Raw genomic sequence first — 16,135 nt, 5'->3', positions numbered from 1 at the left:
GGGTACATGTTATATACGCTATTCTGTAGCCTACTGGAGATGGTGCTGCTGTTATCTCTTACACTACAGCTTTACTGTCACTTTCCACCACCTGCCACTGGTAGCGACAATGAGCACATTAGCAAAACAAACTTAGGCAAGGCGGAAAAAAGCAAGATTTATAATTTAATGCATGTGTTCTGTGAGAGTCTACTTCTTTTGTCCACAAGAGAAGAATTTAAAGATGAGGACTAGCTGGTTAGGTTGAACACTTTGCGTATGGTTAAGGTTAATACACTAGCATAAATTAAAGTGCAGTACACAGCTGCTTCTCTACGCTCTTCAATGAGATCCATCTCCTGGATAGTAGAGGATACAGCAAACACTGGGGCTGCATCAACCGCAACTTATTCCAGTCATAGCCAGCAAATGCATTTTGGCTATCAGCAAGTTAAAGCTGTTATCTGAACGTAGGATTTATTCAAACTAGCGTGCGGTCGGCTAACTTGCAATAAAGATTACATTACATTAGCGGCTAACAACACTGCTAACCACAGCAAATAGACTAGCCCATTTTTATTATAATGTAGGCCGAAATTATCACCGTAACGTAGCATTAGCTTAATATCTGTCTTGCTTTTCTATTTTGGGGTTTTCATCCAGCTTGGTGTTAGCTTGCCATTGGAAAGTACAGCAAAGTCAGAGGCAGTACGGTAACGTTAGTCGGTAACGTTAGTAGGTAGCTACCAGCTGGCTGTCAAAATTAAAGAGAGTATCAGCCGAAGCTCAGCGCTCGAAATGAGTATCAGTTACCTGGACAGCTCGTGTGAAGAACACCCCAGCCCCGGAGGCTAATTTCTTTACATTGAAATCCATGTTGTGTGTATCTGCTAGCTAGTGATGTTACACTCGGAGCAACAGACTACTCGACACCGGGCTGGTAGACGTTACGGCACGAACCAGTCACGTGACCACGTCGAACGAGGCCTCAGCACTTTGAATAAAGGTGTTTTATTGTGAATAAAATATGCATGGAGCAAGAAGTATTTACGTTTTTTTCTCACCAATACCGCACTGTGAAAGTACTCCTGTAAAAGTATAACAACTTAAGTTAAAAATGTAAGTATTATCAACAAAATACAAAGTATGAAAAAGAAAAAAACAATTCCTTGTCATTGTTTTGTGTTTTAGCTCATTCCATCTTTCTTCTGTGGTTTTACACTTTCATCAGATATTTGCAGCGTCACTGTCACGTTTGCATGAGCTCTGAAAAATGTTGTCAGGCCGGATTCTATTTTTGTTTGTGGTGACAACTGTCAATTGACACACTTACCTACTGTAATTTAGTGTTTGCTGGCGAAATGACGTGTTTTCACCTTTGTTTTCCAACGAAAAACTGTGATTACTAATGACAATTACAGGTATCAGTCTTTATGGTCGTTACTGTTACCCCACTGTCAAATGGGAGGTGTGATTCAATCCTGTGTTTAATAAAATCAGAATGTGAAACTGTAAGATACAAAATAATAGAATTTGAATATCTTTCTCAATGTCATGTCTTCATATGTTTCTATTACCTCTTAATTTATATTTCAACTTGTCAAAAATAGGATATATTTACCGACCCCATTCCATTTAGTTATAATGTTGCCAGGGCTCTGTTATATCTGCTGTATACTGTCAGTTATCTCAAATTATTTTAATTATTATCATGGTTTTGGCTCTGCATACCATAGAGATCTTTGCGTGTTGTGTCACTAACAAAACAAAAGTACAGGAGCTTAAGAATATTTTTCCAGGTACGTTTTTAAAAAATCAAACGCTATTTTTTTTTTTTTTTTTTTTAATAAAAGCATTGTTTCTGAAAATTCTGTCGACAATTTTGCATTCAGCCAATAGGAGAAGTCTTTTAGTGGCCCTAAGCCAATAATATGTGACAGTATGTTTTCTTTCCTCCCACCTCCTCCCTACATTCAGAAATTTTGGTGAATTATAGTTAAAACTTTCTAGATGACTTTTGATTTAAGATTTTTTTTTCTTAAGCTTTCACAATTGTTTAAAACCACAGTAATTTTTTTTTAAACACACTTTTAAAATTTCTTCCTGCCTAAGGTGATGATGATTTAGCTTAGCTAAGTTAGCGCTATAGCTTATGGAAAATCTTAAAAAATGATATAATTGAATGAGTTGAAAAAATTGCATTATTGTGGATAAAACAGAGGATTCCTCCCTGTAAACTGTAAACACACATTATGCAAGTATGTATTTCACATGTATAAGAGGCTCAGGGCCGGAATGGGCCCCTTTTTTAGCCCGGGAGTTTCAAGCTGAAACCGGCCCACTTTTTCCATGAAGGAGGAATTTGAATAAATGAAACAGCAACTAGCTCTTACAATGCCTTTTTATTGGGTATAAGTTCAGGTATATGTAGGTAAGTTAACAGAAAACACTTCACTTAACAATATGTTACTTCAAATTTAAATCAGATAAAGATTTATAAGGTAAAAAATATGATAAAGGTGAAAACATATTTACCTTTGTACAGGAGCAATAAATTTAAATTAAAATCATTTAAAATTAAAATTGCATTTTTCTTTCCAACAGAGGGGTGCTCTATTGTTAGGTTTACACTCATTAAATATATTACACTTCGAAATTATGTTGATTATTTTCAGCTTGAAACTGGACATTTGTGATTACTGTTGTATATTGGGCTCTACAAAATAAACTACCCTAAGCTGACATTGCAAATGTTGCGTAATACCCTTATACACTCACAATATAAAATAATTTCCATATCTCTCTTTACTGGCTGCAACTGGGGTCCATCCCCTGGAAAACAGGTCTGTTCATTTCACACATTTGGCCGAATCTTCTTCCAGCACCTTTCTTTTCTTTAACTTGGCCTTTTGAGCTCCACCTGGCCTCTTTCTGCCCTCCATCACCACCCACTGATGCTTTGCGCTATTCTGTTGCTATATTTAATTTTACCACTCCAGAAAAGACAACTTGTGGGCCCAACCAACTGAATCATTTGGGAAGGAAGAATTCCCTCAGATGGTAGAAACCATTTAATCTACTGCGATGTAGGGACTGTGCTGTCAGATGAATGGAGAAATGAATTCAAGAAGAAGATTAGATAAGTGACAGATAAGTGTCAAAATTATTTTTCCCATCCAACCGGCCCAAACTTGACACTGACATGAGCCGGCCCATCAGGAATCCTCCCTAATTTCCCGATTAGCTACTCGGGGTCTGAACAGGCTATACAAATAGTATGTGCTACATTCAGTGATTTTACAGTGCCGATTCAGTGACATTGTGCGGTTGCATTTGTTTTCCTCATCATCAATCTGTGAGGTTTTTGACGAAAGTATCAAGTTTCTTAAAGTATTTAACTCCAGTACTATTTGTCACACTTCAAGAGGAAGTGCATGTCTGTCATTACCACACCTATCGCCTCAGAGATTTTCCTCTGTTGTCTTTCCTGGTTGTTTCTCTGTATTTAAACACAGTCACTGAGGCTGTATTTGGTCAAAATCTATGTTTTATATCTCTGACAGAGGAGAGATATTTTGCTAATTTATACTCTATATGCTTTTATGCCAGATAGCAATCACAGTAAGACTTGTAAAGATTTCTTTTTCTGTTTTCTTTTTTGTCAGACAGATGGAAAAAAAGTTAATTCTTTTACCTTGACATGTTTCGGCTACAACCTGTAGCCTTTGTCAGAATAAGTATAAGTATAGTAGTATAGTAATTATAAGTTCTAGTAGACAGTATGAACCTAATGGGACACAGTAACACTGTTTGCAGTTACGCTGAGATCTTTCATGTTTTTGTATGAATACTTACTGTATATGTTCCTCCACAAAACTTAAATACGACAATGTTTTTCTCCAGGTTGAGTGTATCTGCATGTGGACCAGGCAGGTGTACAGATTAGCAATGCATGCTGAGAGCTTTACTGCCTGGAACACGGTATCCAGCCTGATAGACAGATGCCCAGTAACAGTTCCTCTGGAGGATATGGAAGCAAAAAATAAAATCTTAAATCTTGATTTATACAGCTCTTTCCTGCATGTTGGTACTACGCTGTTGCCCATAGCAACCGATAGCTTGTAAGTTCAAAATGGCGCAGCCTTCCAGGTATTTCATGTGATATGACTAGGGATGTCCGATATTGGCTTTTTTGCCAAAAACTGATATGCCGATATTGTCCAACGCTTAATTTCTGATTCCGATATCTACCGATACTGCTGCCGATATATGTGGGATATTAAACTAATTTTAGGCAACATCACATATCTCCTGTCATGGAATTAACACATCATGCCTAATTTTATTGTGATGCCCCATTGGATGCATTCTCAAATGCAACAAGTCTTTCAAAATGTAAACACTGTGCAAAGAATACATACTTCAACTTAAGTTGTGGAAAAAATGCCATATTTATTTATTTTCTCTCCCTCCCTCCATGAGTCTATTACAGTGTGGCAACTCTACTGTACAGTTTTGAAAACTGCACATTTCTTTCATCTACAAATAATGCTTCATTTACGTGTCGGTAAATGCCGGTGAAATCAAGGCATTATTTTATTGGTTTTAATGATAGGCAAAAAAACTGATAACGATATTCACTGATATTACATTTTTATGCCAATACCAGGCCGATAATATAGGTGGGCCGATATTATCGGACATCCCTAGATATGACGTATGGCCTCATTCCTAATTATGTCAGGGCCTCTTTTGCGCATGTGGGTCACTTCAGGGTCGCATTCAGTTCATACTCAAGACTGATAGAAGTTGAATTAAATGTGTGTAAGGAGCGAGCACACAAAAAATTGGATTTCACCAAAAAATCCAAATTATGCATTAAGACCTGCTTTCTGAATGTAGCCATTGTGAATTTAACATGGACACCCATGTCTCCTCAAGTGTTTTTACCTCGAAGGCTTCTGAGACCCTCTCTCCATGGCAAGCAGCAGTTTGGATATTTTAGCCATTTGGGTAGTATCCTCTGGAAGTCTGTAATATTCCTGATGAATGCAAATATCATGGCCGAGAAAGTCAGCAACTTGCTCCAACTTGTGATTCTTGAGGTTCAAGATCTGTGACAAAGTTGTGACATGTTTGTATAATTGTGTTGACTTTAACTCTTTCCCCGCCATTGACGAGATATTCCGTCAATTGCTTCCCAACGCTTCCCCGCCAATGACGAGATTTTCCGTCAATCCGTGTTTTCACTGTTATACTGTAGTTGGAGGTGTTGTGGATCATGTGAATTACTTTCCTTAGTCCAAAAACAAACAATTAAGCAACTTTTTCGGAAAAATGACGGGCCGGGTTTAACGTTTTTGCACTGGAGTCTCCGTATCCCATGGCAACGCATCCAGCGGCAGTCACTGAATGAGGAAGTGCAGACTGTGCAGGAACCGCGCGCAGTTTCAAAAGCCTTAAAGATGATTATGGAGACAGAGTCTGACAATTCAATATATGATGGAGCTACAGAAGAACCATTTAGAGACAGGAACGGAGAAATAGAAGGTGAGGGAGACGGACACGGAACACGGGAAACAAGGAGCGGCTCAGGTCCGACACGGAGGTACGGGTGGGGGGGCGGGGGGGGGCGGGGGCACAGAGCGACACGGAGACACTGACAGACAGGAGGAAGAGAAAAGAGACATTTCTAGTGGACATTCAAGGAGAAGACAGACATACAGACATGGGACAAGACAAAGGACAGCTAGTCTGCATCTGTTAGAGTGAGTTCAGATTCAGACTGAGGACACAGAACATATTCAGCTGTAGAATGTCAGCAGGACACATGGAAGACACTTTTGGATTTGGCTTTTGTATGAAATAAATAAATACATATATTCATACAGAGATAAATAACTAGATGTCCATAGAATTATTTACAGATCAAACACAGCAGCTGGTCCAACAGGAGGACCTGGTGCAGCCAAAGGCCAGAAATCTACAGTATTTAGTGCATTTGTTTCTTTTTTTTCTTGAAAATGAGGAATATTGAGGTGTTTATATCCAAAAGCTAAACTACTATGTGTTAGACTTATAACTGATGTATGTAAATGTGCAAAGTTTAGAAGGAACCTGGTGCTTTAGAAGATGTTCGGTCTAAAGTTTGGTGTGGATTCCCCTAACATTTTGTGGAATGATGGGATATCTTAGAGCTGTTTGTTACTATTATTGCTGTTATTATTATTTTATTTTGTGATTTTGAAGACAGCGTTACTGTTGGTAAATAAGAAAGAGTCAAAAATGTAAATAGGAAATCAGTTTTCTCTTGAAAATCAATATCTTTGAAAAAAATGCAATTTTCTCAGCTTTTTGCTCAAAATTCATTTTTTTCCTGAAAATGACCAATATTCAAATGTTTATATCTCACGAACGAATAAAGATAGAATAAAATAGTTTTTTGTGTTTAAAAGTTGAAGTTCTGTTCTTTCTTTTGATGTATTCAGTGTTCACATACTCCTAACACAACATTTTCAGTGAGCCTCCAAAGATTAGTGAAAATGACCAAAACGGCTGGCGCTGGCTACCAACTCACTGGAAAATGCTCTGGCGGGGAAAGAGTTAAGAGTTCAGGGTTTTTAGCCCTTCATTCACTTGCATACAGCCTCAAACAGTCCTGTCCTTTGTAGGGAGTCAGACAATGAGGTCAAGCAAACAGAAACAGGTTTTCTGCCAGAACACCACAATCTTTTCTTTTCTGTATTAGGCATGTTATGGTCTTCACCATGTCTGGGGAAAGTAACACTGCAACTTTCTGGCCTCTTTCACCCCTTAATTCAACACGACTGAAGTGTTGACAAAGGTGAAGTTCAAATTGTGTCAGTCCAAAAGCGGCATCCTTGTGCAGGGCACTTGCGTCTCTCTCCAGAAAGCCATTCAGCATCAGCTTTGAAATTTCTCCCCCTCTTCTCCTATTAAAAAGTATTACATTTGCCATGGTGGTTTTACAAAGTTCACTAAATGATTTGGGTGATTGTGGTCTTCCAAGTCCTTCAATGCTTGTTCTGTAGTCTTCTCCAGATGTCTATGAAAATGCTGAACATCTTCCATGAGAGGACGAGTGGAAGGCTGGTTAAAGTACTGCTCACTCAGCGTAGTTAAAGTCGTGTGGGAAATGAGTTCAGACCACTTTGTAGCATAGAGGGTTTTGAAACTCTGGGTTGACTTCATCAGCTTACTGTCTTGTGCTTTCAGTGCTCTGCATTGTAAAATGTTACTTACTGACTTTCTGCAGTGAGTGACCCAACTTTAGAGCGAGGCTTGGAGTACGGTAGCAGTGCTTTTCTTCATCATACCCAGACACGGTCTTTACCACTTTGATAACCACATCAAAATTTACTGTCTCACAGCATCCTCAAGAGTATGAATTGAGAATACACTGTAAAGCTTAAGCAGAAGTCTTCCACTTTCTTGGAGTGTCTGGCGAATGTAGTCATATTTGGTGGGATCCTGTCCATGTTTGTTAAAAAATGACTGGGCCAGCTGAAGAATGGAGAAGTCACTTCGCACAGTAGCAGTTATCTCATCATCTTTCATGACAGCTAACGTGTTCCAAACACCGCCCACAGCTCCATTCACCCCCAGAGATGCCCGGCGTCCGGAGGCGGGAAAACATCGTGGCATTTATCCAATTACCGTCCAGTTTTGAGGCAATGAAAAAAACTGTTCCATTCAGTCCCATTGAAGCCCATAGACGCCCACAGTCTACGGACAAATGCACTGAGCAGAGGTCGTATGAGAAAACAGAGACACGGAAATGGAGGAGAAGTGAACAACATCGCATCCGCTGGTTTGTGATAAAGCTGATTCTGGACGAACTCATCTTTAAGATGAACGTGTTCTAACGCATTTGTTGTCAATAAAATGTCAACACAACCGAACATATTTAACCACTTAATTTTCATAATTTTAGGGGAAGCCGGGCTTCCCTTGCAGTCTATGAGAAATCGCCACTGTTGGAAAGCATTTCACTGAGAATAATTTCTACTAAAACACTTACCTCTGGCAGAGGTTCAGTGATGTTCACCTTGTGTTTCAAATAACACTTTTTGTGCCAGGACTGGTAACAAACTAGGACGAGAAAATTGAGAATTAATAAAGGAAGATAGTTAAGATATTTACACACACACACAAAATGCTAAATAATGAATATATATATAAAACTGTGAAAACTAAACATGGACGGGAACTGGACCAGAGTGCAAGGTACCAACCATTGCTGCCTGCAGCTTTAATTTTTTTGTTTGTTTGTTTCTTATTGGTTCATGTTTAATGGCAGTTTGTATGTATGTGGGACGGATTCGATGGGTTAAATAAAGAAAAACAACTCAAGATTTTGTATCTAAAATGCATTATATATTGTATTTCCTTTCTTGCAGAAAAATGAATGAATGAATGAATGAAAAGACAGTCAGACAAACACATTTTAAAATAAGGAGAAAAAAAAGAAAAAGAAAACCAAAACAATACAACAATAAAGTACATTATGATGTGCTGTGCCCTGCGATGAACTGGCGAAATGTTCAGGGTGTACCCCGCCTTCGCCCGTAGGTAGCTGGGATAGGCTCCAAGCGACCCCCGTGACCCTAGTGAGGATAAAGCGGGTTCAGATTATGAATAAATGAATGAATGATGTGCTGTACAAGGCAATAAAATTCCCCTTTCATATGCTGGCAAATAATAACAAACGCAAGCACTCCTCTATACTCGTTACAAAAACTGCAATTTACAGCAGTCCGTGAAGGCACCCATACGTTAAACGTTGACGTCATCACGCAAAGACCGTCGTGTCGGAGCTAGCTCACATGTGAGTTTTGTTGATAATTTGATACTCGAGATTCAGTATCAAACAAAGGTTAAACTATTCTTTAAATTCAACTCATTACTTACATTTCTGTTAAATATCTTTAGTGCCTAACCATCGACAGTTTGCTCAACTTGAAACTGTTTAACTTGGCTTGCTAGTTAGCTGTTAGAGGTTGTTTATTTACTCTGCTAAGATAGCATAATATGAGACCTAGCATGGTACCATTTGACAAATCTGTACGAATTTACTTTTGTTTGCACTAGTTAGAAGTGTGGAGTATCTTGTTTTGCAGCTGTTACATCATAGTAGCACGGTGGCGGTATGCGGAGCAGGTTATCATGGCTTGGAAGTCGAGGACCCGCAGTCTACAGGTGTTTGACACTGAGCTGAGTGCAGACACTGTGGAGTGGTGTCCTGTTTCACCACACCACAACATCCTGGTCTGCGGAACATATCAGCTACAGAAAGGGGTGAGAGCACAAATGATCAACCAACTGCCCAGTAACCTTGCCATTCGCTGCTCTTGTTCATCCGTAGTTGTTACGGCCAGCTGAGAAGCTCTACATTCAATTCAGAAAAGCCACTGATTTTTTTTCATTAATCAATGACTTATTCCAATAGATGTACGCATTTACCAGTGGTGACTAAGCACATTCCATAAGTATACATGCCATACCCATGCCATATTTGTACTCCAAGTTTTATTTTGCATCGTATTTTATGCAGCATATTTAACTCACAACATCACAGCACTCAATGTACTTTTTACCCCACTGCATTTCCTTGACATTCTTGAAGATTACACATTTCCATCCTCTTGTGCAGGAAAAACAACATCTCTCCAGTGTGTTGATTTTTGAATATTGATAAGCTGAAGAATGAATTGTCCCTTCATGATCTGAGAAAATTTGCCTCTTTCTTAAGCTAAATAAACTCTAAAATGTTGGATTTACTGGAAAATCTAGTGTCACAAAGCTGAAAACATGCCTGTTTTTCTGTTACATAGTTCCCTTTTGAATGTTATGTGATGGACGTTCACTTAAACATCATATATGACACTAAGATTAAAAAAAAAAAAAGGGAACTTAAACTGCACAATGAAATATTTTTCTTTTCATACTCTAAATTCTTTTTGTTTATGTTTATTTATGTAAGGTTATGAATTCTGCAGAATATTTTTACAGTGTAGTATTAGTACTTGAAATAGTTAATTTTACCCTTTCTTTCACCACTGGTACCTAACCCAGCTCAAATACGTGTTATGCACATCTAATAGTCCACACATGTATTACTGTGTCAAAAACTGATCTTTTAATGTATTCATAGATAATCTTCTGAGCTGCTTCTTTCTAAATTAACCTGTGTTCAGTCACGTTATTTTTTCATTAAACCTTGGGTTGTGTAATGTTTTGCTGGACAGAGAGTAAGGAGAATGTTAACTGGAGACTAGAGATGTAACGATATGAAAATTTCATATCACTATAATTGTGGCCAAAATTATCATGGTTATCATTATTATTGCAATATTGTTGAAATGTGCTCAAAATGTTCAAAAACTACTTATGCACACACTGAAATAATTTAACCAAGTTTTATTTTGGAAAAAAACCAAATATAACATGCACAATGTACTTTCAGTTAGTATAATAATATTAAAATATTAACATGTAAACATCAAGCATACAAATACTCTCGCTGTATAGTTGTGGGTGGTGGTCACGGAGATGGCTCATCAAATTTTAAGTGCTGCCCCCGTTTGCGGAGACTTTTCTTCTGAATTTTCTGCAGATAGACTATCTTCAATTAGTTTACCCTCAGCATCCTTTAAAAATCCAAAATATGTCCAGACTTCTGACTTTGTCCTTTCATTGTGGGGAAAATCCTCTGGAGCTCTGTCCGTGTGGGTGCCTTCTGCCATGTTTTCAGAGGCCAAACATTGCAAACTGTGCAAGTGCCTGGAGTGCTGCTGCTTCTCCAGGAAATGAGCAGTATCACTGTGGGCTTTTCAAAGTGCTGTAATTAGACACGGTTTTAAAGATCATTAGTATTGGGAACTGTAATAATAACTGTGGGGAATTTTACCGCAGTTTATCATTATACCGGTAATCATTACATCCCTACTGGAGACCCAGTGAGGCCTTCATTTAAGAGCTAGAGTCCATATTCCTTGTAGGAGTCCGTCTGACATGTGTCATGTGTTTTTCATGCTGTAGACAGGGGAAGAGGATGCTACTCCGAGCAGAACCGGTCGTTTGTACCTCTTTGAATTTCGGCGAGAGGGACCAATGAGCCCACCTCTGACTGAGCTCCAGCGCATGGACACAGCTGCTATTCTAGATTTGAAATGGTACAAATAAAAAAAAAATCAACTGGAAGCAGCGTTGCTATATTTGTCAAATTAATATATTACCCTGTAAATATCACATCAATGTCTTCCTTGTTTGTTGTTTTGCCTGTTCATAGGTGTCATGTGCCTCTGTCAGAGCAGGCGGTGCTGGGATTGGCAGCTGCCACTGGGGAGCTGCAGCTGTACACACTCTCAGATGGTCAGGTGAGGATTGCAGTAATGGGGGAATTAGAACATTTAGAAGACGTGCAAACTGAAAGTAATGTTGAAAGCTCATTAAACTTGTGCTGTTTAATCCAGATGAATTCCTGCTTCTTTTCTCCCTCTTAGTATGATGAAAACTAGAAAATGTAAGACACTGGATATAATATCAGCATGAAGATACAACAGGCAGAAAATATCATATAGGTTTAGAATCAGAATCAGATTTATTGGCCAAGTTAGTGCACACAAACAAGGAAATTGACTCCAGCTTAACCTTTGCTCTTAGATATTGTAGGATAGATATATGTATAAAATATAGAATAAAGAATAATTTTTCACAAAACTGTACAAACAGGCCAACATGTACTTAAGTTTACACATGTGTTCTTACGATCCATCAAGTTTGGTCTTACTGTAGTACTAAAGGTGTTAAACAGCACAAAACAAAGCTCTCACAAACAGGAATAAAAGAACAAGTAACAAGTATTTTATGGTCATTTCAAACTGAATTAAAAAAGGGAGAGGGGTTTCTTATTTGCCGATTAATTTTTTTCTTGCTCCAATCTATTGTTATTATCATGAACTTTTAAAAATCACTTAAAGAAGTGGCAATAACCTAAAAAAGTGGTAATGGAGTTACATCAGAGTAAACTTCAAAGTGAAGTTTAAGTGTGTTTACTCTAATGTTTGTTTATGTGGCCACTAGTCTTGATGTGGCTGTACTGCACTCACAAATATGTGTATCTAGTAGGAAGGCGGCTGCAGTCTGCAGAGCCTGAGCAGTGTGGAGGTGGGAGTGGATCGTCTGGCTCTATCATTAGATTGGTCCACTGGTAGAATGGATGGGTATGATCTAACACACCAGCAGGTAACTTTTACTGTACTCAGCCTGTGTGGCTAAATGGAAATGTTTGATTCTCCCTGTGTGTGGGTTTGTGTCAGCAGTAGCGATGTGCGACTGGTGTGCAGTGACTCTGCAGGCTGCGTCAGTGTGTTGTCACTGGCCGAAGGAGCTCTGACAGTTTTGTCACAATGGAAGGCTCATGACTTTGAGGCGTGGATCTCGGCCTTCTCCTACTGGGACACACAGCTGCTTTACTCTGGTAACACTCGTTCATATTGAAATGTCAGGCACAGTGTAGGCAGACTGACCTGCTGTCTGTCAACATGATGGTGTGAGTTACTAACTTTAGAGCTTTCTGGATCCCTGTCTGTCATGACATACAGATGAAAGCAGCAAAACAAAGAAGAGACAGTTTTAAAGTCCTTTTATATATATAAAGTGCAAGGTTTGGTTTTCTGGTCTGTGTCAGACTTGTCATACCCAACCACATCTATACAATAAAAACAAGTAGTATGTTTTGGCTTGGCTGGTTGGAGTTGTTTCCTGCTTAGAATTTTCCCATTCCTTTGTCTGTCAAACATGTCATCCATGAATTATTAACCCTTGTCAAAATGCACTTTGTGCAGTGACTTACAAAATATAATGATTAGAAAGCCAGTGTGTTGACTCTAATGGACATTTGTGGATGAATTTAAAGCTCTCTGTGTGTTTGCTTGTTTCTAAGGCGGGGATGACTGCAAACTTAAAGGCTGGGATCTCAGAGTTGGTCCATCTTGTCCCACTTTCACTAGTAAAAGGTACATATTGAAGTAGTCAGAAGTCATTGAGGCTCCATTGTGAGCACAGGTTAGTGACAGTATCAAGTCTGTTCTCTTAAAGGCACTCGATGGGCGTCTGTAGTATTCACAGCAGCCCACATCGGGAACACATCCTGGCCACAGGCAGGTAAAAATTCAGATTAACTTACTTGTTAGAAATATGGCACTTTTTGTGTATGTGTTTGTTGTTGTTTCCTGTTTTGGGTCTTTTTCTTCTGAGATTCGGGCTTGTACTTCCACAGCTATGATGAGCAGGTCTTGCTGTGGGATGGCAGGAACATGAGGCAGCCTCTCAGTGAGACTCCCATGGGTGGTGGGGTGTGGAGGCTCAAGTGGCATCCCTCCCATCAGCACCTGCTGCTGGCGGCTTGCATGCACAACGATTTCCACATCCTTCACTGCCAGCAAGCCTTAGGTTAGTATGATGGGGTTAATGGAAGGGGTCAAGGACATTTTTTAATTACTTTTTGAAAAATTAACGTGAAAGGCGTGTATGAGCTTGCAGACAGGAGTACTGGTACAAAATCAATCCAAAACAGTAATATGAGACAGAATTTCACAATTTCACAGTAATTTGTTCAGTCAAATGTAGATTTGTCTCTTATTTAGCAGAAGTCCACAGTCTAAAAAATCTAAATAACTGTATCAGACTTCTGTAGTACTGGATTACACTGTTACCACAGCATTAAGGCCCATTAAAGCTCCACGTTAAAGACACATACGTATACGGGCAAAGTGTTCTCTCCATCCTCTGCGTTCATCGCATGCATAATTTTGTTAGTTCCATGGGAGCTTGTGCATGCGTACCCTAACAGAATACAGAGCAGTAGGAAGTGTGGAGGCAGTTTTGAGATTTGAAGAGAATAATGTCCTGCAATGGCGGAACTTTGTGTGAGTTAGTGAAAAACTACCCACATATTTGTAACAACTACCCTTCTCAAGATCAGCATTAGTATCCACATTAGTAATACCTCCTCTGTTGCTGCCATGTTTATTAGTGATCGTCTTCTTCTTCTCAAAAAATGTTACTCATCTTTCTGGTATTCAGCCAGTATGTTAATTTAGAGCGGTGCCCTCCGGTGAATAGATTGACAAACGCTCATTCCAATGCAATAGACACATCTAAGTATGAAGGCAGTGACCACCATTTGACCATTTGAAATGGACATACCTATTTACGTAGGTAAAGCGAGCACGAATGGGCCTTTATGTTTTGTACATCAGTAGTCACAGGTTTCATTGAAGCCATGTTGTGTTTGTGTTATCGCCACAGAGGGCAGTGGAGGAGCCTGTCCCATTGTAGCCTCTTACATCCTCCATAATTCCCTGGCGTACGGAGCCGATTGGTCCCGTCTGTCCCTGGAGGAGCCTGCCCCCTGCTCCCCCCTCACTGCAGAACCAAAGGAAAGCCTCGCAGAGGGGGGAGGACACGTCAGGATTCAGTACGAATCTCCCACCGCCAGCTTTGACACCTCTCTTGAGGATGATGCAGGACGATACATCCCAGAGGGCATTACAGCACCCGCAGCCAGTGTTGCTGCAGGCCCCACCCTCAGTCTTGACAGCGACTCCCCCTCACTGTCATGTCTGCTCGCCAGCTGCTCCTTCTATGACCACATGCTTCATGCATGGCGCTGGGACTGGACTCCAAATGCAGCTCAACAAGAACCAGACCAGTGATGATGTGATCCAACAGACCTACCCTCTGTCAGATTAGCCACACATTTGGAGTAACTTATCACAGAATATGCAAACTGTAAAACCCTTTATTTTCATAAAAGTACACAGATTTTTACAAACTGGTATTTGAATGTTTACAATGCTTGCACATCCTGTAGTACCCACTTACCTGCTTTTCCTTTATTATAGCTTTCTCTATGCACTGTCAAAGAAATCATTCACAAAGACATGCAGATTTATATGGAGTTAAACATCTGAAAAAGTTAATACTGTATGTAAATACACTTACGCGGTGTAGGGGACCCTGTGTTCCCAGATTTTCTCAGCTTTCAGTGATATTGGCTCAATCACAATCTCAACACTCACTAACTTTGAGGTGCATTCCTGTTCAAGTCCTTGAGTGTTTGGGGCTGTCCATCAAATCAAGTGCATGAGGGCTCAACTTTTTGGCCCTTTCAGATTTTTTGTTTCCCCATATAGATAAACTGTTGGATACAAAGACGAAACACCTCAGCTTACCTGTTTATTTGTATTCAGTCTGGTAGTGGTAGCAACATTAATGTGCAACCCAGAAGCTACTTTGGTTTCTACATATACATGTCTATGGTTGTCAAATCAAATACAGTTTTGCTAGAGGAAGCCCTAAAACATTCTAAACATAATTTCAAGAATGCGACCAAGTTCCTTTTGGCATTACTTACCTGACTTGCAGGACCAATATTACATTTTTTGTGAGCTGCTTCAACACGAGTTAATTACTGACTGTTACTTCTCTATTCTGCAAGGCAACACCCTTCCAGATGTTCACAACAGACAGATGGGTGAAGAAAGTAAAAAAAAAAAAAAAAAAAAAAGACCTTGAAAATCTCAAACACAAAGTTGTACTAAAGTGTTTTGGTACCACTAACATAATGTCATTTGATAAGTCACAAAGTGCTGCCTTATTTCCACCAATTTCAATTCCTTGCTGCCTCTTGCACTCAATCACTTGGCAGGTAAAATAAGGGTTTTGTGTTTAGATTGTGATTGGGCCCGCCTGGTAGGTCTTATGTTGCTGACCTGTGGCATGTGGAAAGCTGCTGCCATAAACTGAAATGAACCTCTCTTTATACCTATGCTGCTCACTAGACATCAGAGGTTGTGAGCCTTCATGTATTATTAGTAAACCTTATCCCAGTAGTGTACAAACATTTGTATTTCTGAATACATGCATTAAACCATCTGACCAATAAAGTTCCATTAGTAAGTTCTGTTGTGTTTATCTTTGTGATACATATGGAGATGTGAAAAATTAAGTCAACTCGGGTTATGTCACGTTTTAGTTACTATCAGCAGGGCATGTGAAAGAAGTCACATTAGGTAAGTGATTTCTGATAAATATGATGGGTAATGTTCCTACCATGTACAATGATGAA

At 39.4% G+C, this 16,135-nt stretch overlaps 2 protein-coding genes across 8 annotated transcripts in view; one reads left to right on the top strand and one right to left on the bottom strand.

The window, feature by feature from the left end:
* The window catches only part of LOC115425989 (endophilin-B2-like), a 56,646-nt gene extending 55,719 nt beyond the window's left edge, over positions 1–927 (bottom strand). For all 4 annotated transcript variants that reach the window (XM_030143895.1, XM_030143896.1, XM_030143897.1 and 1 more), the window contains exon 1: positions 793–927. In XM_030143895.1, coding sequence (XP_029999755.1) covers positions 793–855 — 63 coding nt within the window. In that variant the 5' untranslated portion in view covers positions 856–927. The remainder of the gene's footprint in view (positions 1–792) is intronic.
* Positions 928–8,786: 7,859 nt separating this feature from the next.
* Positions 8,787–15,645, top strand: dph7 (diphthamide biosynthesis 7). 4 transcript variants are annotated; one of them, XM_030143872.1, is made up of 10 exons: positions 8,787–8,827; positions 9,120–9,297; positions 11,041–11,174; positions 11,291–11,378; positions 12,130–12,221; positions 12,321–12,481; positions 12,947–13,019; positions 13,102–13,167; positions 13,283–13,455; positions 14,314–15,645. In XM_030143872.1, exons 2-10 carry the CDS (start codon positions 9,166–9,168, stop codon positions 14,718–14,720), a joined length of 1,326 nt encoding a protein of 441 aa, XP_029999732.1. In that variant the 5' UTR covers positions 8,787–8,827; positions 9,120–9,165; the 3' UTR covers positions 14,721–15,645. The 4 variants fall into 4 exon arrangements, with proteins under 4 accessions (XP_029999732.1, XP_029999730.1, XP_029999733.1 ...); XM_030143870.1 differs by having other exon boundaries at positions 12,318–12,481; XM_030143873.1 differs by having other exon boundaries at positions 12,130–12,224; positions 12,324–12,481.
* The last annotated feature ends 490 nt before the right edge of the window (positions 15,646–16,135 follow it).

Source organism: Sphaeramia orbicularis, chromosome 9 (genome assembly GCF_902148855.1).
Source record: "Sphaeramia orbicularis chromosome 9, fSphaOr1.1, whole genome shotgun sequence".
Classification (NCBI taxonomy): domain Eukaryota; kingdom Metazoa; phylum Chordata; class Actinopteri; order Kurtiformes; family Apogonidae; genus Sphaeramia; species Sphaeramia orbicularis.
This window is presented reverse-complemented; position numbering and strand designations above follow the sequence as displayed.

Bases quoted from the DNA above. Each gene is read 5' to 3' on its own strand.
- dph7 (XM_030143870.1), top strand. From the start codon at position 9,166: ATGGCTTGGAAGTCGAGGACCCGCAGTCTACAGGTGTTTGACACTGAG. The intron at 9,298-11,040 runs GTGAGAGCACAA...TTCATGCTGTAG, and splicing joins CATATCAGCTACAGAAAGGG to ACAGGGGAAGAGGATGCTAC. The intron at 12,222-12,317 runs TGGGTATGATCT...GTGGGTTTGTGT, and splicing joins TGGTCCACTGGTAGAATGGA to CAGCAGTAGCGATGTGCGAC.